Genomic DNA, 21,948 nt, shown 5'->3' with positions numbered 1-21,948 from the left:
TATTATATATCCAAAGCAGCCTGTTAGCTTAGCATATCAACCATATTGGAAAACAGGATCAGAAAGCTAGCCTTACTGGCCAAAAGTGGAAATTAGTTTTCTTTCCAATAAATACAGAAAAATGGGTGATGGTAAATTTATGATCATCACAGTTGTTACCTTTAACAATACATTAAAGAGAAATAAGTTCAAACACTTGATGAAAATGAAAATACGGAAAAAAGGGAATGTAGAAGTTTTTTTTATTTAGTTTTTCCACATACATAACACCATATTTGCACCGTAGCAAAAAAAAAAAGCTTTTATTTACAAAAAGAAAATCGATATACACAAAAGAATTATAATACAACAAAAGAGAAAATCCTTCAGTTATCCTTACAACAACATAAGTACGAACAAAATTTAGATTTTGACACCTTGTGAAGTTTTTGTGCAGATATTCTTCTTCTTACAAGGAGATAGTCTGTGTATTTTACAAAACTGATGCACATCAAATATGCAAGCTGCGGCCAACATTCTCTCGGCATATAAAACTGATTCAAGCTTTCTGAAGACTTATCCATGAAACCTTGTTTTACACCATTAAGGACCCTCAGTGCATTAAATGTATCTATTTAACACTAATTACAAAAGTAAATCTGTCTCTGAAGATTAACTTCTGGTAAGCTAACCTGTGGAGTTGTTGGAGGAGCACGCGACATAAGATTTTCATTGCCAACATATACGCTGTATCTGCTGTGCATATGACAAATAAAACCTTGAAACCTTGTGGTGTGTGATTTTAAAGTTGGTCATTTAACTTAATTAAAAAAGGATGATTTAAACTTTTGTAGTGTTATGGACTGACATAACTGTCTGAGGCGGAGGACTCATTAAACATTTTAGAACAACATACTGATGTAGAACAGTGACAGAATCCTCCCGAGAACAGTTCACGGTTTCGACCTTTAACAAGTAATGCTTGGAACATATTTAACCAAAGTTTGACTGCCCGGCTCCATCATAGCTTATCAGAGCAGCACATTCAGTTTCAGCTCCGGAGGTCTCTCAAATCAACATCGAGAACATGGAGATGGTGGTTACAGTATGTTTTCATTTCTTTGGATTAACGAGCCAATTTCTGCCCAACATTGAGGTTCTAAATGTAAAGAATAATCAATTAGAACAATCTCAAAACACTAAATTGCTGACCTGAAAAGAATAATACTTTATACACAATTTAATCTTTCGTTGTTTTGAGATTTTAGGAAGAATTTGTAGTATATAAAAGCATCAGCTGGATCTAGTCTGGTAAATTACTTTTGGAATGTAGGCCGGGGAACATTTTAAAGCAATAAAGATGGGCAGTGGGGCTTTGATTTGGAGGAATTGAATGCTAAATGAGAATAATTCAGTCAGTTTATATACACACAATACAAATGAGGAACTCAATCTGAAATAATGAGAGAACCTCACATTGTCATAACTGCCCATCGTTATTCCCTTAAAATATTGCCGTTAAACATGCCTAAAAGGTGTTTTTTCTTATATGGTTAGTGGCAAAAAATGTTGTATCTACTATACTCTTATGACTTTTGGGGATTTATGTTGGACATTAATTGTCACATAGTTATTTTATGATTTCATAAAGCTTCCTGAAAATGCACTGTAAAGGAAAAGGTGGGAGAAACCCTCTGAACAGCTGAAACGGTTCCCTGACAGATGTAAATACCCTGGTACTGCCTAATAGTGAGTTCACTATTAAAAAACATCACAAGTGTAATTAATATGTTAAAAATATAAAACACATGCAAAACCTGTCCCAAATTGTATTCAGAAAAAGTTCAGGGCTGGTATATTTAGAAAGGTGTTAAGAGTGTGGTGGTAAACAGGGTTCTGGAGAGGAAACCCATCTGAGCTGAGCTCCAGTTGTTGGTCCAAAATGTTTTTCTTCTGCTGATGTTCCAACACGTAACGACCTTGGGACTGTTGTCAAGGATCTGCAATGAATTATTACCATCGGAACAATATAGACTTTGTTGCTTGACATTTATTTTTGGTTCTGAATTCATCAGTGAGTGTTACTTAAATCAATTTAAGAGGCAGGAGAGAAAAATATTCAAGAAAATACACGTGCCGATAGCAGCTAGTTTGATGACATACCAAAATGAAAATAAAAATCACTCTTTTCTGTGCCCTCCAAGCTGGGATAACTGGTAAAATAAATTATTTTTTCAGCTGACACATATTCTGCACATGTGTTCATATGTTCAGAGGTTTATTTTTTTTATCCCAGCAGCAGCCCCGACAGGGCGTTCAGGTCTCTCATGTACGGGTTGTCGCTGAGTATGCGGTCGATGCGCTGCTTCTGGTCGGGGAAGATGTCGTAGAGCTTTCTCTTCAGCTCCGAAGTCTCCGCAGGCGACCGCTGGGGAGGCGGGGAGGGCGAGGGGGACGGGGAACGGCGGGGCGGGTGCCACTCGGGGGGACCGGAGTGGGGCCAGTGCGTGGATGGGTGGGGTGTCAAAGAGGAAGGGGGTTGCGGCGTGGAGGCGGGGGTCCGAGGAGCTGAGTGGAGGGCCTGGACGTAAAGTGGCTGCTGCTGCTGCTGCTGGGAGGACGGCCGGAATCCTGGGGCTCTTATAGAGGGAGGAGTGGGTGGGGCCCTCATGACAGGAAGAGAGAACATGAGAGAGTGTGAAAGGTGCAACAGGCCAGCCACAGACTGCAACACAACCCGTATAAACATATCGATTCAAAAAGGATTGTTTTGCTTCTGCGTAAAAAAAGGAGTCCTTGTGTACCAACGTCTGGAACTGTGGCGACAGCGAATAACTTTAAAATGATGGGAGAACTATTTTCTGTAACTGTCCAGGTCTGTTCACATTTTCTTTTCCATTAACCAGTCTTTATACACTTCTAGAGCCAATAGTGTGTTCCCTTTAGTGTTTATTTCCTGTCTGTCTTCTGATTTCTCTACTCCAACTCTGTGTCTTTTTACCTTGTTCCTTTCCATGCACTGTTTTCATGTTTTAATTCTCCTTTATTTATTTTCTTACTAGACAGTTTAGCCAGCACGAATCCCAAGTGATGTGCTCTCCACAAATATAAAAAACAACATTTAACAAGTATTCCAGGGTGTTTTCTTATTTAGGAAGACTAATGTGTAAAACAGCTAACGTTAAATTGACCGGACTTCTTTCTGCGTATTGATATGACTGTACATGGTCCTTTGATCAGAGCGTTGTCAGTAACGGTCTGCTATGGAAAAAGGGGGAAAGTGCTGGATGTCTTAATGTACCAATCAGAATTGAGTATCTCCCTAAGCTGTGCAATTACAGTCTTTTTTTAATATAACTGCAGGTATTTCCACTACAATCATAAAAGGATATATTTCACAGGTTTTTGCTGAGGTTAAACACATCTGCTGATAGAACACACCTGTTGTCCTTACACAGGAAGAAGTCTAGATGTGGTCCATTTTTCCCCAGAGGGTCATCAGGGATCATGAAGTGGTCCTCCACAAAAGTAAACTGAAGCAACCTATCAGTGAAAGGAAGAATAATATCACTATTTGATGAAGTGAAGTATGATTTTTATCTGCCAGGATTCAGGTGTAGGCGCTACAGAGTGTTTACATCCAGATGGCGGAGTGCCTTGTGGACTTTCCAGTGTCATGCTGGGTAATGGAAACGTAATGACTGACTGGCTGAGCCATGTGTATGTCATTAACAGTCACCTCTCTTGAATGATCTTGCGCCAGGTGTCTGAGGTGTCGACAAAGTCCCTCAGGTTGTCATTGGTTACGATGATCCCGTCTGTTTTTTCGGCTAGGTGGAGCAGGAACCTAACAAAGAGAGAGAAAGAATGGATTAGACACTCGGGAGTTTCGCTGCGGTCAAAGGTCAGAAGCTGGTGAAATTCACAGGGAAATACACTGTGATGAGCAAAGTCTGGCTTAAGCAGAATGACAACATAAAATAAATCTAATAAAATCATAAAAACGCCACTTTTTTTTTTAACTTAACCCATAAGAACCCAGACCCATTTCTACTTCAAGGAAAATTAAGGGTAGATAGATAAGACTAAATGGACCTCATAGAAAACATTTCTGATATAGTTTTTCCCCTAGGGTCAGATCTCTGAAAAGTTACATTGGGCATTAATGGTAAAGGTATTCTGTATATTTTTTATAATTTAATAAATGAAGGTTTTTTTGTTTACTTTTTTTTAACAATATAGAATATATGAACTCAATATATTGTAATCAGTTCTATTAACTGAGCAGATCATAATCATATTTCTTATTGTGACATATGATTTTCTGAGACATTTTAAGGTTAAAGTCCCGATGTGATATTCATGTCACAGCGATTTGTATCTTATTTGTTTCATATCAATTTGATCAACAAATGTTTTCACAACAGCTTTAATGTAATAAAGAACTTGTTATGTAAGCATTATACATCTTAAATGGCTTTAATCTTACCAGAAACAAAAAACAAGCTTTTGAAAATGAGCTACTTCAGTCACATGTGTTAGCCTGGCACACAGACATCTTGTTGTTATGGCAACACAAAATCACATGACCTGGCCCATGACCCACGATGATGTTCAGCATGTGTCACCAAGGGACTTCATCTTTTAAAATCAAGGGTAAAGCTGTATAAGGAACTTTCCAGAACAATTAAATGTCCTGTAACATCACCGTGGGTTCTTATGGGTTAAAATCAGTTGGCTCCGTAATAGTAGTCAGTTTGACCATCCCTGTTATGAAAATACATTACGACTGTAGTTGGTGATGGGTGGGGTGAGTAAAGGACACAATGTGGGATATTGGCGTACTAGAGGAGGAGATAAGTTCATAATGGAACCGAAACGCCCAGAGATCAGTCAATGGTTTGATCCCAGCTCTATCGCAGCTTGAGTGACGTCACTGCTATACGCCTGCATCTCCAGTCTGTGTTGTTTTAGCCGTCTGGATATAAGGAATTTGAGGTTGGTGGACTCTCTCCTCAAAGGTTAAAGACTGTGTGTGTGTACCTGTCGTCATGTGAGGATATCCTCTGGCCACACACCTCTCTGGAGGGAGTGAAGGAGAGCAGTCGTAGGTCTTCTAGCTGGTTTAGAAAGTGTTGCTCTGCAAAAGAATATGTTTATTTGTTATATTTATACTACAAAAGAATAGAAATGGAAAAGCAAGAAAACCCACAGAAATAGATCCTGCATGCTCAAACATGCAGGTATATAAATTGTTTTAAAATGCGGTTAATTTCTTCAAATTTGTAGATTTTTTTAGCAGGGTCTGATATGAAAGCAAATTCAATTATATTTATTTAATTAATTATATTTCCACTTACTACAACTATCACTTTGAAATTCAGTTTTGATTTGATCCCGTGTACATGGTGTATAAAAATGTCTAAAATGTTATTTTACTTCACTCAAACAACCTTAAAAGCTAAAAGTCAGCACTTTTACCTCCTGTTTCTTTTATTTTGGCACTTTTTTCAACAGATGACAGTGTTGAAATGAGGGAGAGAGAAAGAGAGGGGGGTTGTGACAACCACAGATCTGAAGGCCAGACTCGAACCAGGAACATTATTGTTATGTAGCAGCCACAAAGCTATAGGTCAGCCCTGTGTACCCCTGATCATGTGTACCTGTTGTGAGTCGGTCCCTCTTCTGACGCCACTGGGGTACAAACACTGTGATCTCCCTGTGGCCCCGCCTCCAGAAGGTCTCCACCGCCAGCGCTATTCCACGACAGGAGAAGAACCGATGAAGGCCGTGACTGGAGAGAGGAGGAGGAAAAGAGGAGCGACACGGTGAGGAGGAGGGACACGTGGACACATCAGTAATATGTCTGACAACCACTGAGCACTGAGACTGATAAGCAGCATCTCCAATGCTTCAAATGTTCAAAGTTTAATGTCATATGCAGTGTTGGGGAGTAACGGAATACATGTACCGGCGTTACGTATTCAGAATACAAATTATGAGTAACTGTATTCCGTTACAGTTACAGCTTAAATAGATGATATTCAGAATACAGTTACATTGTTGAAATCAATGGATTACATGACGGTACTTCTCTTTTTCATGAGTTTATTCACTCTCTAAATAAATTAAGGCATCTTGATGCATTTCCCTGAAGCCCCAACATGAAAACGAATGAAAATGAGCTATTTGAATTGCGTGATCAGTTGCCTACAATGGAGTCCGAAGAGGAGCAGCTAGAGGTAGAGCTGGAGCCGAGCCAGCACAACAGAGCCAGGGCAGGAATGCGTTTCTATCTTGGAAATTCAAACAGCATTTCACATTAAAGAAAGAGAAGGGAGAACCAAATATAACTGTGCAGTGCAACCTCTGCTTGCCGTCAGCCAAACTCCTTTCCGCATCCAAAGACTCCACCTCCGACCTGAAGAAGCATCTTCAAGTATTTTTTTTTTTTTTAATTAGCCAGGGGTAGTCATCTGCTGTAGTTTTACTGGTCACCTTGCTATTTTATAGTTGTATCAGTATCTGTATCCTATGTGCTGATTTACTAGCCCCAGAGCCGTTGAAAGACTCTGACTAGCCCTGTTTGACCTGCTAGCTAACGTTAGCTAAAATTAGCTCGTGTTAGCTTAGACTGCGGTTAGATTTTTGTAGTATGCAGACTTGGACCTAACACATTTAGCCAATTGGAACAGAAGAATACACCAGAATAGGCCTGTTTAGTTAGCAGGATTTGATGGCCACATTCCTACCCTTATAAAATGCAAATCAATGTGGAAGTAATCCAAGTATTCAGAATACGTTACTCAGATTGGGTAATGTAACGGAATACGTTACAGATTACATTTTTGGGCATGTATTCTGTATTCTGTAACGGAATACCTTTTGACAGTATCCTTCCCAACACTGGTCATATGCAAAATAACTAGAGTGTTGGCGGTGAAAGTGCTGGGCTCCCCCAAATGATAAGCATATTAACCTGCAAAATGTTTAAGACACAAATAGAAAAAAGACATAAAATAGTGACACAATGATGGAAGTGAAATGCAGCAATCAGTAAATTATAAACATGTTGTATAGAATATAGGTAGAATAATATAAAGCAGAATGTAAAATTAAATTCTGCTTGATGAGAAACAAAGCTTCATTTTAAATATTAAGAAGAAAAAAATCCACCCATGGAAATAAACTACAGCGCAAGGCAAACAACACTGAAGGTCAAACAGGTTCCAATGGTCTCCCTGGCAACTGAAGTAATTAGAAACCGGGCAGTTATTTTGACAGTGCTCAATACAAAACTCGCAGACAAACAAACAGCACGTCACGCCGTCAGCTGACCCATATTGACGGTGTTGACGTGCACAGCCTGTGCGCGCACGTCAGAAAGCTGTAATATAACAAATGGACAGAAAACCACAAACCAAGACAAACAACAAACAGCAACAGAGATGAGAAACTCCCTGAGAGCAGCCAGCAGGAAGCAGGAAGCAGCAGCAAGCCGCACACTGCTGACGTTCAGACTTGTGTTTTTAACTCTGTTTATTCATATATACGTGCTGTATGTAATTTGATGGTCTTAGGTGTGTGTGATGAAGGAAATGCTGCACAGACTCTGCCACAAATAGCTTCCATTGATCATCAACCACTGCAATGAGTAAAATAATAAACCAGCTCTTTCTGAAAATAAAGCTATTTTCATATTGGGGAAATCTGCTTGTAAAGAGGATTATTTTCAGGGGAAAAGTTCAAATCTGTTTTCGTAAATAAGCAAAACTAGAGTTTTTCAACCATTTAGCAGCAGAGAAATATGTCCGTCTCTAAGAGTTTCACCTTTTATTGTGATGGAATACAAGACAAGACTGAATAAAGTCCAAAAAGTCACACTAGCTTTAAAATGTGGCTGCAAAAATAATCAAAATGTCATCAAAATCGCAATATGGACTAATACAGGGCAACATATGTGTGAAAAAATACACATTTTAATAAAGTATTGTGGTGCTGCAGAGATATTCCGGCCTTAAAACTTTATTCTGCAGACATTTGGTCATTATTTTGTAATGATAATCAGAATTATCATTACAAAATAATGATAAAATCCCTGCAATATTGTGAATCATATCGCAAGATTATTACAAAATAATCACAGTTTGTTACTTTTAGCAAACCATGCAGCCCCACTGGAAGAGGACTTAGCAAACTGTCATATAGTTTAAAGAAACTCTTCTAAATGGTAAAACGGTTGCCTTATGAATGGAGCGTCTGTTCAATCTTCTTCCTTATCATGTGAATCACTCTTTTCTCTACTGGTAACTTCCCCGTGCACCAGGCTGCTATCATGACCATGAATTTGGCCTCACATGAGCTGTGGTGAAGCAGGGACGCACAGAAAGCGTCTCCAGCAAAGTGACGCAAGTTTGGCCCCAAAAATAAAAACACCCCAAAAGTTGTATACCGCTAAAACCTTTGCTGATGGTGAAAGCATGCAAGTGCTAACCACGGCGGCGTAATAGGGAAGTTACATATAATATCCTGATAGGATTTATGTTATAATAGGGACAGAGTAGTTTTTTAAACATTATCAAAAAACTATTTTTATTTACAATATACACAAACAATCATTGCTTTATTTGTTCCAGATTGTTAACCCATAATGGTTTCTGTCCCCTTAATGCTTTCTGTATCATGGAGGAGACATTACCCAGATAAGGTTATTAAACAGGCAGTCACTCACAGATATACTTATATTTTAAAGCTAATAGCTATCTGTATACGCTACAGATAATCAGATAAAAGGGTGTAATAACAATGTAAGATCAGTGTAATGTATGGGTGTAACATGTAAGTCACATGTATGCAACATGGATGTAATATAGGGGTGTAATATGCAAGTAACATGAATTTATTACATAATTTAGTTAAATAATCGATTCTGAATGGTTAATTTGGACATTTCAGAGATCAATATGACAGTACAGACCGCTGTTAAGCACTAAAATGACCGTTGCTAAGGAGGATCAAGAGAGAGAAAGGAAAAGATGTTAAAAGACGGAGCGCTGGATGTCAAATAAATCAACAGCAGACAGACCGGAAATAAACACTAACAGGAACACGGTTCAGGCTGTGTAGTGTTTAAGGACTAGTTAGTGGATCAAAAACTGTGAACAGACTGGACAGCGACAGAAAACATCAATCAGAGCTGCCTTCATTTTAAATTAGGTTGTTGTTGTTTGAGTTCCAGCCGTTGGTGCACCGGGGAACAGAGTTCTATTTCCTTAGTGGAAGCAATACGATCATTTTCAATTCAATAAAATACTTTCAATTAATATTAGGAGTCAAGTCGTTAGTTTGTTTAGTATGTGGCCGTGTAATAAACGGGATAATGTGAAGCTGCATGGGGGTAACACAGATGTTACCAATGGGTCCAATAAAAAATGTGTGTACGAGGAAAAAAAAAAATTGGGGGGAAAAAACCCCCAATACAGATACATTACAAAACAGAAATCAATCAATTTCCCCAAAATATTTTCACATGCTTACCCATTTAAGAGTTAATTCTGTAGAACACCACTTTATAGGCCGGATCTTCTCTGCAGCACCACAATAATTCAGTCAAAACAATATTTGCATTTATATTACCTTTACCAAATATTACTACTCCATATTGAGGGCCTAGTTGTAACAGAGTGGAAACACTGACCTATTTAACACTCAGCGTCCCCGTACAGGTTACAGATCATAAACTGGCTTTCTGTGACCTGGCATCACAATGACTGACACACACACACACACACACACACACACACACACACACACACACACACACACACACACACACACACACACACACACACACACACACACACACACACACACACACACACACACACACACACACACACACACACACACACACACACACACACACACACACACACACACACACACACACACACACACACACACACACACACACACACACACACACACACACACACAAAGCAAAGCGAAGGGAAATTCCCCCGCCTGTTGAAAGAGAAAGTGATGAAGGACACCGCAGCAGGAAGAGATTATGCAGGGGGTAAAATCACCTTGGAAACCGGGAGAGAACCTGATGAGGGTGAACTTCTCTGAACTCAGTTGGAAACATGGCCTTAATAACAGGATCCTGATCCTTAAACCTTATCCGAAGCAGCTGTGGCCCCCCAAAAAAGTAAGAGCAACAGATATACAGCCGCGGAAAAAATTAAGACCACTGCAGCATGATCAGTTTCTCTGGTTTTATTACTTATGGGTACGTCTTTGAGTTAAATGATTTTTAAATGGATTATCATATTATAAAAACTACAGACAATTTCCCTCTGTGCTGGAATTCAACAGACTGGAATGGCTGCCATACGTAGAGATTAAGATTTAAGAAAAATGAGGAGTGGTCTCTTAATTGTTTCCGGAGCTGTATGTCCTGTGAGAATAGATACAAATATATATAATAAAAAGTTTTAAAAGACATTTTTAATTTACTTTTTTGTAGTGTTTTGGCCACAAACATTTAATCAAAAATTAAAAAGACAGTTTTACAAAAACAAAACATTAATTATAGCCATTTTGAATAAGTGTTTGTGGCCCAAGAACTACAAAAAAGTACATTAAAAAGCTCTTTAAAAAATGTTTTGTGGGTATATCTATCCTAAATCACTTCACTGATTCCTTAATAGGACATATCTGTTGCTCTCAATTTGCAAAAACAATTATGATGAAATCCTTACGATCATCTGTATGACAAATGTCGAGTCAGAGGAGAATTTCTTTTAAGGCAAACCTCTGGAAAGATATGAGGAAGAGTGCAGGTGACACAGAACGTGAAAGGAAGTGGTTGTAAAAGCGCAAGGTCAAAACAAGTTCCTCTCGGAAGAGGACTGCGGCGTCACATCAGCAGAGGAAAAAGCACAATTGGCTGCACTTTATCCTCCCTTTGTTGGATAATTTCTGGATGAAACAGAAACTAAACATTACTAGAAAGGGCCTTTCTTCCCAAAAACGCCCCTGTATCACACGCCCACTTCTCAAATTGAGTGTTACAGCTGCTTTCGGTGAGTAAAAACATCACGGTGTGCGTGGGCTAGGTTTTGGTGCGCCTACACTGTAGGGGATGCGACCCACGCACTGTAATAGGTGCTTCATTCAGATTGAGTGTGTGACTGAGTGCGTGTGACTGGTGATGGTGGCGGGGCTGCTGGGAAGGGTGATACTTTGTGTGTAAAGAGGAAAAAACGTGGTGCATGTACGACAGGTGCGGTATTTGATTTGTCATCACAGGAGATGCACTATTACCAGTAAAAAATGCTGAATCAGGACATGAGATTGTTTTTTTGCTGATGTACTTTTAGCACCTTTTATTGTGTATTTTATCCCTATGATGTACAGAGGATACACTGTGGGTGTACTGATGGGTGATTCACGTAAAAAACATCTCTTTAAAAAAACTAAATGTTCCCAGGTTACAACTGGGTTACTGAGTAGTTATAGCCTTGTAATAAATTGCTAGTAAACGCCAGTCTACACCTATCTTTTTAATACCAATGTCACACAAAAATACACTGCCACTACAGACAAAATGACTAAATAAACATTAAAATTATGTACCCATTCTAGGGATGTATTCAACTAAAGCAAATCTTGGTCCACTAAAACTCTACTGACACAGAAGAAAGAAATAACACTGCACTAGCTGTACTCCACCTAAAGCAATTACAAAACATCTATCTGTGATATATACCGGTTTTGTCTAAACCGGGTAACAGATCATACCAAAATAAAGACTTTCCCCATAAAATTGATGCCAGAAAACAATATTTCTGTTCAAAATGGTATAGTTACTCAAGAAATATGAAAATCGTGTCTAATCAACCGTCAGACAACATAGATAGTTTTTACGGAGCTCCAAATACATAGTGGATCGATGTCAGGTTGTCTGCCGGTGGATGAGTGGCAGGCAGCAGGCTTATACTCAAACTGAAATTTCGGAATTAGTTTATTTTACTGTTTATTTTGCCGGAAAGTGGGCAAGGCTGTAAAATAAAAGTGACATTAGCCCCCTCATACTATATTTTTCCTGAAAAAATGCTGTATACAATTAGTTTTAACCTGTTTTTTGATTAAATATATGGTATATATATTTATATGATTTTATAAAATAACAACGCACATTGAAGCAGTCACAGGGGGATGCACCTGAATTGATATTTCAAACAGACAGACTTTTGTTGGATCAAACGTATTGAAATATGCCACTTCTGGTATGTTAGGACTCAAAGCCTATCAAGAAGTGATGACAATCGGCACCAGGCAATCTGCCAAATTATGCGTCCATCAACTACCTGAGCCTAAGTGGGACTGCGAACCCACTAAAATAAAGTCTCTAAAACACTCTTCAAAAATATTTGCTGAATTGAATCCAAAAGTAGCCGTTCCGAGCTGATCTGATATTATGTGCAATGCAGACCTTCAACCAAAAAAAAAATTCCCCTACCAAACCCACAATGCTGTCAGACTGAAACCCTGTCAAGCTGTGTGTTAGGTGCCAAGACGAGAGGAACTTTAACAGCAGAAACTCAAGAAACATAAAGCTCTATTTCGGGTCTCAATCTGCCACAGGAAAGTCTCATTCGTGTCCGACTTCCATGAAACACAATCAAATTTACATCCCTTTAGATGTGTGGATACTCAAGTCTATTATAAGTAAAGCTTCATATGTTTCTCTTGATTTCTATGTGTATGTGTATGTGTATGTGTGTGTGTGTGTGTGTGTGTGTGTGTGTGTGTGTGTGTGTGTGTGTGTGTGTGTGTTTGTGGACCCACGCCATGGCCACGTTGCTGCCGTCGATGATGATGTGCCGCAGCTCCGGACGCCCAGGCTCGTTTGGCAGCTTCAGAGTGTATGGGGTCCTCAGCGACTGATGGAAGCGAGAAAGACCCGTCACAGGGGGTGCAGGGGGGTCGTTGGCAGGAGGGGTCCTGGCTCCGACCCCGTGAAACCCCATGTGGTTGATTGTCTGATAGGCAGAGGACGACGGCCTGGGGATGGGCTGAGCTGACTGAGGAAAACAAGACGTAACAGAAAGATGAGGGGATGATTTATAATATCATGATATGTAAAAAAGAAAATCTATTTTATGCCTCTTGACATTAATATGCAAAGCCAGACATACGATTTTTTCTGTGTTACATTGAGTCTGAAGTTTGGTAACACAAATTGAGAACTAGCCAACAGAAGTTTTTACAGGTGTTATAGAAACCATGATTTCTTTTTTCCTGTACTGGCTCAGCTCCTCGTACGATCACATTTACATATTGTTTATGCTTGTTTTGTTTACTCATCAGTTTCATCCAGAGGTAAAACTGGTTTCCTTTGAACACAACAAATGATTCACCATAGGAATGGAAGCTAAAAACTGAGTAATTGTGAAGTCATTCGACTGCTTCGTCAAAATCCCTGAGTTTTTTAAAATTAATTTAAATAGTTTTAATCAAACAACTGTTCTAAATCTTTCCAGTGCAGCAGGAGCTTTGCAAACGTACACCTTTAACAATTCTCCAAAAAGCGAAAAAAAGAACAATACATATATTAATATTGTGCGTCCATCACACTTTTTCGTATTGGCCCTGATTGGCTTTAAAACCATTTGTGATGTCACTAATCCTTTTTCTTCTTTTTAGATAAAATAAAAATGTTCCTCCTAGTGACACACTCTGCATATATTATTGGGTGTAAAATCCAATAGAAGTAAAAGTGTTAAACCACAGTGGCAGTGAAGGGGGGCTTTCAGGGTAATACCTACACTGGGGATGGAGGCTAAAGAGATGGGGGTGGCAGTGAGCCACTGAGGTGTGCTGCGCAGCGCCGTCACTGTCTCGACCTTCACCGCTCCTCCCAAAGTCTGTGTCCCCCCCCTCGACAGGTAGTCCCTCTGTGAAGCACCCGGCCCTCCCCGCGCCAAGTAGTCTGTTCTGGATCCTGACTGGGTTTCCAGGTGTGGCACTGTCATCATCCGGGACGTCCTGCTCTCTGCCGTTTTGGTATTGGTGATTATGACGTCGTCCTCATCGTCGATGGTGATTACGTCGTAGTGTCCCGCTCCTCCCTGAGCACTGGAGCTCCTCTTGATAGTGATGGCCTGAAGGGATTATTATTATTATTATTGGAGAAAAAAAAACGTCAGCAGGTTGATTTAAAGCAACAAAAAAACCCAAAAAAACTTGTAAAAAGGAAGTTTTGGAACAAACTGATCGGTTGAAAACTGCATTTTTCGGAAAATCACAAATAGGAAGACCCTATGATGGTCGCTACATTAAATATGGCCATGTGGAGAGGGGCAGTGATAAGTATGTTCAAAGGCTGAATCAGAAGTTGGCTTCGTCATCCAGTTCTGACATGTTTTGCTCAGGAGGATCCAACACATTAATACAATTTAAGCGTAAATGCAATCTCCAGAGGTAAAACAACTGTATAACATACATCACGGTCGCATGTCTACTGGTTTGACATTTCATACCAACGTGTTTAGTATGATGATGTTTAGTAATCTCATTTAGCCACTTGGTAGAACAAAACCAAAATCTATGAAGCTTGTATCATCAATCAACTTATTTACAAAAACATGTTTAAAATGCAGTCATTAGAAAGTGGCTTTAAAACAATCATTTATAAGTGTCATGGGAGTTCATCTAAGCCTCTTTTGTTGCACACTGAAAACCAATCTGTTCTCACCGCCTTTTAGCAAACTATAATCGAAAACTGACTCAAATTCTCACTCTCACTGTACATGGAAGTGAGAAAGCTTTGGCTTATTGAAACCGGTGCAGTAGAGCGTACAATTGTTTGGCTTACTGAAACCTACGTACTTTTTAGAGTTTGTATCTTCATGGTTTAATGCACTTGTTTTAAGTCCCTTTGGTTGCTAAGTGATGGCTAAATGGAATGCAAGATAAAAATATATAAGAGTAAATGTAAATGAGATGTAGGGGCATAGATGGGGGGGGCTGTGGCGCAGTGGTCCAGTGGGTTGATCTTCAGATCAGGGGACCAAGGAAGCCCAGGTTAAATCCCACCTTGTCCTCCACTGCAGTTAACCTGCTGTGTGTCCTTGGGCAAGACACTGGGTCCTGTGTGTTTGTCCACAGTATTCAATGTGTATTTATTTATTATTTAAAGGTGGATTTCTTGGTGAGATGAATGGAATAATTGTTTTTTTACTTTGCTCTGTCTTTTCAAACCTTCAAATTAAGCACGAAAAATAGCGAGATAAAAGCTGAAATGTCCATTTTTTTTGTTTGTGTAAGGTTTCGATTGGCTGTCTCAAGAAAGTAAAACTAAAAAGTGAAACAGTTGTTTTCATGAAGGGCTTTCACCTGCTGGGTGCTGGTCTCGCTGCTGCTGCACTGCCTCCGGTGACCCAGCCCGTTGCTGCAGCCTCTGTGCTGCTTGGGCTTGATGTTCTCCTTCGACCTGCCGGGGTCCACCAGCGCTCGGCTCAGCTCCCGGTCCTTCTCTCTGAACCGAGAAGCCACAGAGGAGCAGGACGATGACAAGGAGGACGACGAGGATGAGGAAGGGGTGTCAGGAGGGCGCACAGAGTTCAATTGTCTTTCTCCTCCTTTCGACCCCACTTCACAGCGCTTGGTTTCCTCGACAATTTTCTCCAGAACGAGGAAGGTGTCTTCTGTTTGACCCATCTCTTTAACGACACGCTCAACTACTTCCTGCTGGTATCCCATGGTTCTGAGGAAAAATAGTTTTAACATGGTTTCAGTTGGCAGTAACAGAGGTGTTGCAGGAACACATATTATCCTACATTTAATTCCAAGCTGGGATAAAACACTTCCCATATGCCCATTGTGCACTAAAATACTTTTTGCATTTGCCCAGGAGGCCATTTTTCTTTGGCTAGGTTTGTCTGTTTTTCTGTCAGCAGGATGATATCTTTTTTATGGAAATCATATCAGGTGGGTCTCTCTTTGCAGTCTTTCTACATTTGATAACACCATAAGGATTGTTTTTATACTGACTTTAACATAAACACCTTCTGTAACACACAAGAAAGATCTAAAGCCCTTCATAGCCCGATAAAAAAAACTCATGTTCTAAATCGACCACAACTGCTAATAGTAATTTCACTGAGGTTAATAATTATAATTCATTTGCAAATGTTTCAAAGTATCTTGACCTTTACCTGAAGAAGTTGACCAGGCAGCGGAGGTTGGTTTCCGGGCTCACTGCCTCCCCTTCGTCTAAGATTCCTTCACTGGAGTCCAACATGCTCACACCCACTACAGTGTTTGCTTTCCCTGTAGAGGAGGATGTGGAGGAGGAGGAGAAGCATGATGAAGCAGAGGGGGTTTTGGACCTGCTGCTTCCCCCCCGGCCTTCTCGGTCCCTCTGTCTCTCCCTCTCTCTCGCTCTCTCCGGCGACTCCTCCCTCCGCTCCAGAGAGTATTGTCTCTTTGTGTCGCGAGTCTCGCTCTCGGACGAGCGCCGCTTGTGCGAGGGCCGGGTGCCATTGAGCATGACGGTCTCGGGAGCCGCTCCTCCTCCTCCTCCTGCTGCTGCTGCTGCTTTACCTCCAGACACTGCTGCAGACCCTTTCTCCTCGAAGCTGGTGCCCAGGATGCGGTTGGAGAGTTCCGTCACAGGGGTGCTGCTTTGCGAGCGGTCTTGCTCCGCCTCCGCCATGCTGGGGTGAAGCGTCTGGTTGAGCTGAGCCTGGGAGAGGAAACGCAAAATCTCAGTTAAGAAAAGTACAGTTAAAGTTCCCCTCCAACACTTGCCACGGTCATGATTCATATCCTACTTCCCTGTGGGTTCCACATGGTTCCGCCTATGGAATAAAGAGCTTGTGTCTTGCATCTTCTCTTTCACTTATTGTAAGAATTATCCGAATACTGTTCTTTAACTTCACTGCCGTAAGAATTATTTAAAATGTAAGTTAGTAAAGTGTAATCAATTGTCAAACTACATTTTGAGATACATTTCTCCTGACTTTAAAACATTTCACAGAGAATCAAAACAGTTATAAGACCAGCAGGAAACCCAACTTTGTATCTCTTTTGTTTATAGATCGTGAGATAAAGCTAAAGCATAAATAGAACAATATCGTATCTGTCAAACACACATCTCAAGCTTTGACTTCAGCTTGAGCACTTTGACAATATCATCATCTGTGTGTGTATAGACTTGATAAAGTAAGTGGTTTCTTTAAATAATTGCTCTTGTATCTCTTGTTTATTTTTGCTAATTTAAAAGTCTTACTCTAAGACGGCGGGGAAAAACACATTTAGAGATGCATACTTTCACATCCAAAGGGGTGAATTAAGGGTGTATTTAAGATGGTTGTTGTAGGAACAGTGGAAAGGCATACCAAATAAAGGTTTTTGTTTCTGGCGAGTTTGAAAAAAGTCAGTTTTACAGTATGTTGTACTGTCATAAATCACTCAAATAAAAATGTATCTTCTAACCAGGGAAGATGTGTTTGTGGTAGTGGGGCTGTGAGCCAGTCCCAGCAGCTCTTCCTTCAGGGCACTGGGCAGCAGAAGAAGCTCCATAGTGTACTTGTCATCTCTTTCCTCGACGAAGGACTTGAACGCTCGTTTCACTGCCGGCTCTCTGTCACTCGGTAGACTTCGCTTTTCCTGGAAAACAAAAAGGCACACAGATTTACAATGGGACCGTAAACTTGCATAGTAGCATGTTTATAACCAGATGATTCGTGCCCTCACCTGGAACAGTGCTACAAACTGCTGAACTCGGCTCTGCGCCATCACTACGGGTTCTGCCCGGCCCAACAGCCGCAGGCGGCCCGGCTCAGGCACCACAACTTCAGCACTTGTGTCCCGTATGAGCCTGTCGAGGAAGAGGCCCCGGGCCCCGGCAAAAATACAATGCATGTCCACCGGGTACCTCTCTTCTTTTTTAAGTTCTGGGTCACAGAGTCCCCGAACATATTCCTACAAAAACAAGGAGAAAAAAAGCTTTGATAAGATGATTGTATTCTTTTTATTTTGACGGTGCAGCTCAAACAAACTCTGGAACAGAAAATTCATGTTTGCTTTTAAATGATTAGGTGAAAACTCTACTAAAGGTAAACTGGGATCTCAAGAGTCCTGAAATTCCAGAATTTTAGTGACAACTGCTTCCAAATATCTAGGATTTCTGCAACAGTTTAAATAAAGCACAGAAAAAAGTAATATAGACATCATCTTTATAGAGATAGAGCCGAAATGTCCTTGCTTAGTTCATGAATCTACACCGTTGCATCACTGTAGAGAAGCAGAGCTGACACGTGCTGAAACTAAACACTTGCTGGAGATTCAGGGAATCTCCTGGCTCTGGGAAATTTCCGTATGAATCAGCTGCAGGTGGGCACGGTAACTTCCTTACGGATACTGTGTCAGACTTTTTAAGCGTCTTAGTGTAAAAGCTGATACTGAGGATGTAAAATGACTCAACAATGACACAGCGGGGCGGAAAGAACCAGCTTACAAATATTTGGGTGTGGCTTTTAACATCAAACACTGGATAAGATGAGGAGGGACTTCCAGTGGGGATGGCACTTTGCCAAATGGGCTGAGAAATTGTAGCTGCTGGCACTGAAACTTGAAATACAATACAAATATGTATTAAGTTTACATTATTAGAAGGAATCTTTGCTTGTGTTGGTTTTTTGTGATGTTTAAAAACCCAATGACTTTGGGTTAGGGTTGTACTGTAGCTTGGTCCATGCATAGGACCAGGGTTGGAATCCAGCCTGGGACAATTTGTGCACTGGTTGCCCCAAAAAATTGTAAAAAAAAAACAAAACACAATGTTTTTTTGTTCTAGGGTCATGCATACATAAACAACTTTCACCATTTTTTTACGGTTTTTATTAAAAGGAGTGGCTGTGGTTTAGGTTATGTTTAAAACCATCAAACCAAAGTGATCGTACAAAACTCTCCCTCTGTTTAGTCAAAGTCAAATTACGCTAGAAAGCAAACTATGACATTGTGTCAGGAATAACTACAAAGTATTTGACTGTCAGCTATGATTAAATTAAAAAACTAAATACAGAGAGTTACAAATTGTTTGGCACCTTCTGGAAGTCTGAGAGACAGCACGTCAAAAAGCACATTAAAACTGCAGTAGATTGTTGAGAGACAAAATAATAAACGGTACTATTTCCAATCATGTGCAGGATTTAAAATTAGATGCAAACTTGTGAAACCACATTACAAGAAAGCTTGTTGTGGGAATAATGGCAGTGATTACCCAACTTGAGGAAGCACCAACATACCTCGTTGTTGTTAAGCAGGAAGCAACTTATGACTCCGGTCTCATTCTGACAACAAATGGACTATTTCCACATCACATTCTCAGGCGAATGGCGTAGCTTGCAAGAGCTAGTTAGAGTGGGGAGCAACTTATGCACTAAAATAAGATCCACGACATAAGATGAAAAGTGCGGCTGATGCTCTTGCATGGAAAAATGAAACCGGAAATAAATAAATGCTACAAATGCTAACAGCTTTTTCATATTTGTGAGTGCAGTGTATAATATCTTGACTCCAGGATACCTTTAAAATCAATAGTTGTTTTCACAGATCAACACAATTGTAAACGTTTCAAATCCAAGCCCTGAGGAGCTTTTAATTGTAATGCTCCTAATAAAGAAATACAAATCATTATTTTTCTTGGGATTTGATTGTTTCTTCGAAAGAAAATCTAATTATGGTTATAATGCACCAACAACAAAAAAATAATGGAATACTGCGTACATGGTAGATGGCTATTGCACTCACAGGAATACTTGCTGTAGAAGTCATCTGCTATTCTACAGTAAATAGGCAACAGCAAAACTTCCCAGGAAATACCCAGGAGTCAATATCTTAGGAGGTGTTGAAATATTTATTTAGAAATAATGGTTGCCTAACCGACTTAGCACAATAAAACGCCCTTGATATTGGCCTCCTCACTCTAAGAGGAATTCTACTATAGTTGTGAAATAAATGTATTTTTGTTATATCTGTGAACATAACCCTAACCTAAAAAGGTGAATCACACTTTCAAAAAGAATTGAAATGTCATTGTGTACGAGACAGACAAACTAAAAACGCAACAATATTATGTTTGATTTTCAGACAGAACTAAACTCTCAACTACTTACATGTGTCATTGTCTAGCTTTCTGTCTGTTTATTGTTGCTTGACATTTACATTGTGGCCAAACACTATGCAGTCATAAACCAATAAACACATTTTGGAAACTGAAACATCCATGTGTGACCTTGTTCTTGACATCATCAGGGGGCTTCTTTTGCAAGGAGACAACACAATGACAAAATCAAATATCATGACAATTTCGACTGGATACCACAATGTCAATTATGTGGTAACATAATGGTAACATTATGACTATAGTACCTTTCATAGAATATTTATCTACATTTAAGAGTGGGTGAGATTATGTTATTGAGGATGTGGTTGCTAAGGAGGAAGAAACTTATATTTGAAATCTCTTAGTGACAACAACTTATACAAAGTTCACTTTTAGCAGCAGCCTGTATGGATACAAAATAAACGCAGAAACAGATTCAGGTCACATCTAAATGTTAATACGATACGACATCCACTCCCAGATCTGACTTTATACAGTTAACATTTGCTGGCGTGTAAAACAGCAGAGACAGGTGTCAATCAAGGGACACTGACACACATGCACATCACCGACAATCAAGCTTGGTTGATATTTGATCTTTACTTTGATAAACAGCACTCGTTTCAACATTGGTCTCTTAACTTATCGATAAAAAAGGAAGCGAAACAATCTAACAGGACCTCACCTTTGCCTTCGACACGTCGTCTGTGTTTCCTATGAGCTGCAGCCATATCTGCCGTGATGTTTTGCTACCGAGCGGCAGTCCCGTGTGGTCCAAAAGACCGATAATAGTGAACGTTACTTTAAAAACCTGCTCCACTCGAGGCTTGGCAGCTTTCAGCTCATCTTCTTTATCCTCCAGCACTGTAAACTCGTCCACGGTGGGGTTGTCCAGCTGCTGAGTTCCAGCTACAGCAGGCAGCCTGCTGCTCGGCTGCTCCTGGCACGTTAGCTCGGTGACTCGCCTCATCCCGAGGAGGGGCCGCGTTGTTGACATTCCGAAACTCAGTCTGGCCGTCGCTCCTGACAACGACGTCTTAATATTGAAACCTTTCGGTGGTGTAAGGAGCCTTTGGCGTTTTCATGGTCTCTTTTGGTGTGTACTCCAGAGCAACAAGGCGACGTTTACAGTGTCTAACGACATGAACACAGAGGTAGAGCTAGCTTAATAACTCGGAAGCCCCGAGTGACGTATCCGGAAAGTCCCAGTGACTGCGTCATCAAAACACGACAGCTAAGTGTGCTGAGCATGGATAAGAACTGAGTGTGCTCTCGAGTCTCGAGATGTCTATCTGCAGTGGTTAAAGTACTCGGATACTTAGTAGATTCACCGTAACATTACCACAGCGAAGAAAGACTCAAGCGCTAAAAGTATCATGCATTTCAAATGTTACTTGGGTGAAAGTACAAAATTGGCGTTGCAGATATACCAAAAGTAGTTGACTAATTTCTCTCACTAGCCCATATCAGAGTAATGCAGGCTATATTAGATTATTTTTGACGTATTGCAGGATAACTTGTGAATATCCTCCTGATGTCATCGTGTAGTTGTTGACTTTATTTTGTATTATTAATCTGAATCTGGAAAGTAGTAGTAATTAAAGTTAACAAATTAATGAAGTAGTGTAAAGTGTAACATGTGTCTCTAAATTGTAGTGAAAGTAGGCATCTAAGAAGCAAGCAGGCTCGCTCAAAAGTGTACTTTAGTGAATGTGCTTAGATACTTTCCACTGTTGCATCCTAGTCTATTGTGAAAACAAATGCACAGTGACCTACATTTTTAAGAC

The 21,948-nt window shown here is 40.1% G+C and overlaps 1 protein-coding gene across 2 annotated transcripts; it reads right to left on the bottom strand.

The window, feature by feature from the left end:
- Nucleotides 1-225: 225 nt before the first annotated feature.
- Nucleotides 226-21,363, bottom strand: n4bp1 (nedd4 binding protein 1). Of its 2 annotated transcripts, none has more exons than XM_063896651.1 (12): nt 20,847-21,363; nt 17,749-17,976; nt 17,488-17,661; nt 16,206-16,735; nt 15,385-15,754; nt 13,815-14,150; nt 12,835-13,070; nt 5,643-5,773; nt 5,023-5,119; nt 3,719-3,826; nt 3,421-3,522; nt 226-2,645 (listed from the first exon to the last, which is right to left on the bottom strand). In XM_063896651.1, the coding sequence occupies exons 1-12, from the start codon at nt 21,156-21,158 to the stop codon at nt 2,267-2,269; spliced, it is 3,003 nt and encodes a 1,000-aa protein (XP_063752721.1). In that variant the 5' UTR covers nt 21,159-21,363; the 3' UTR covers nt 226-2,266. The 2 variants fall into 2 exon arrangements, with proteins under 2 accessions (XP_063752721.1, XP_063752726.1); XM_063896656.1 differs by having other exon boundaries at nt 226-2,618.
- Between the last annotated feature and the right edge of the window lie 585 nt (nt 21,364-21,948).

Source organism: Eleginops maclovinus, chromosome 2 (assembly GCF_036324505.1).
Source record: "Eleginops maclovinus isolate JMC-PN-2008 ecotype Puerto Natales chromosome 2, JC_Emac_rtc_rv5, whole genome shotgun sequence".
Classification (NCBI taxonomy): domain Eukaryota; kingdom Metazoa; phylum Chordata; class Actinopteri; order Perciformes; family Eleginopidae; genus Eleginops; species Eleginops maclovinus.
The sequence above is the reverse complement of the archived record's forward strand: the minus strand, read 5'-3'. Positions and strand labels throughout refer to the sequence as shown.

Coding starts and splice junctions, on each gene's coding strand:
- n4bp1 (XM_063896651.1), bottom strand. CDS start 21,158: ATGTCAACAACGCGGCCCCTCCTCGGGATGAGGCGAGTCACCGAGCTA. Junction 14,151..15,384: donor GCGAGACCAGCACCCAGCAG/GTGAAAGCCCTT, acceptor TAATCCCTTCAG/GCCATCACTATCAAGAGGAG. Junction 3,827..5,022: donor ATATCCTCACATGACGACAG/GTACACACACAC, acceptor TCTCTTTGTTAG/GTTCCTGCTCCACCTAGCCG.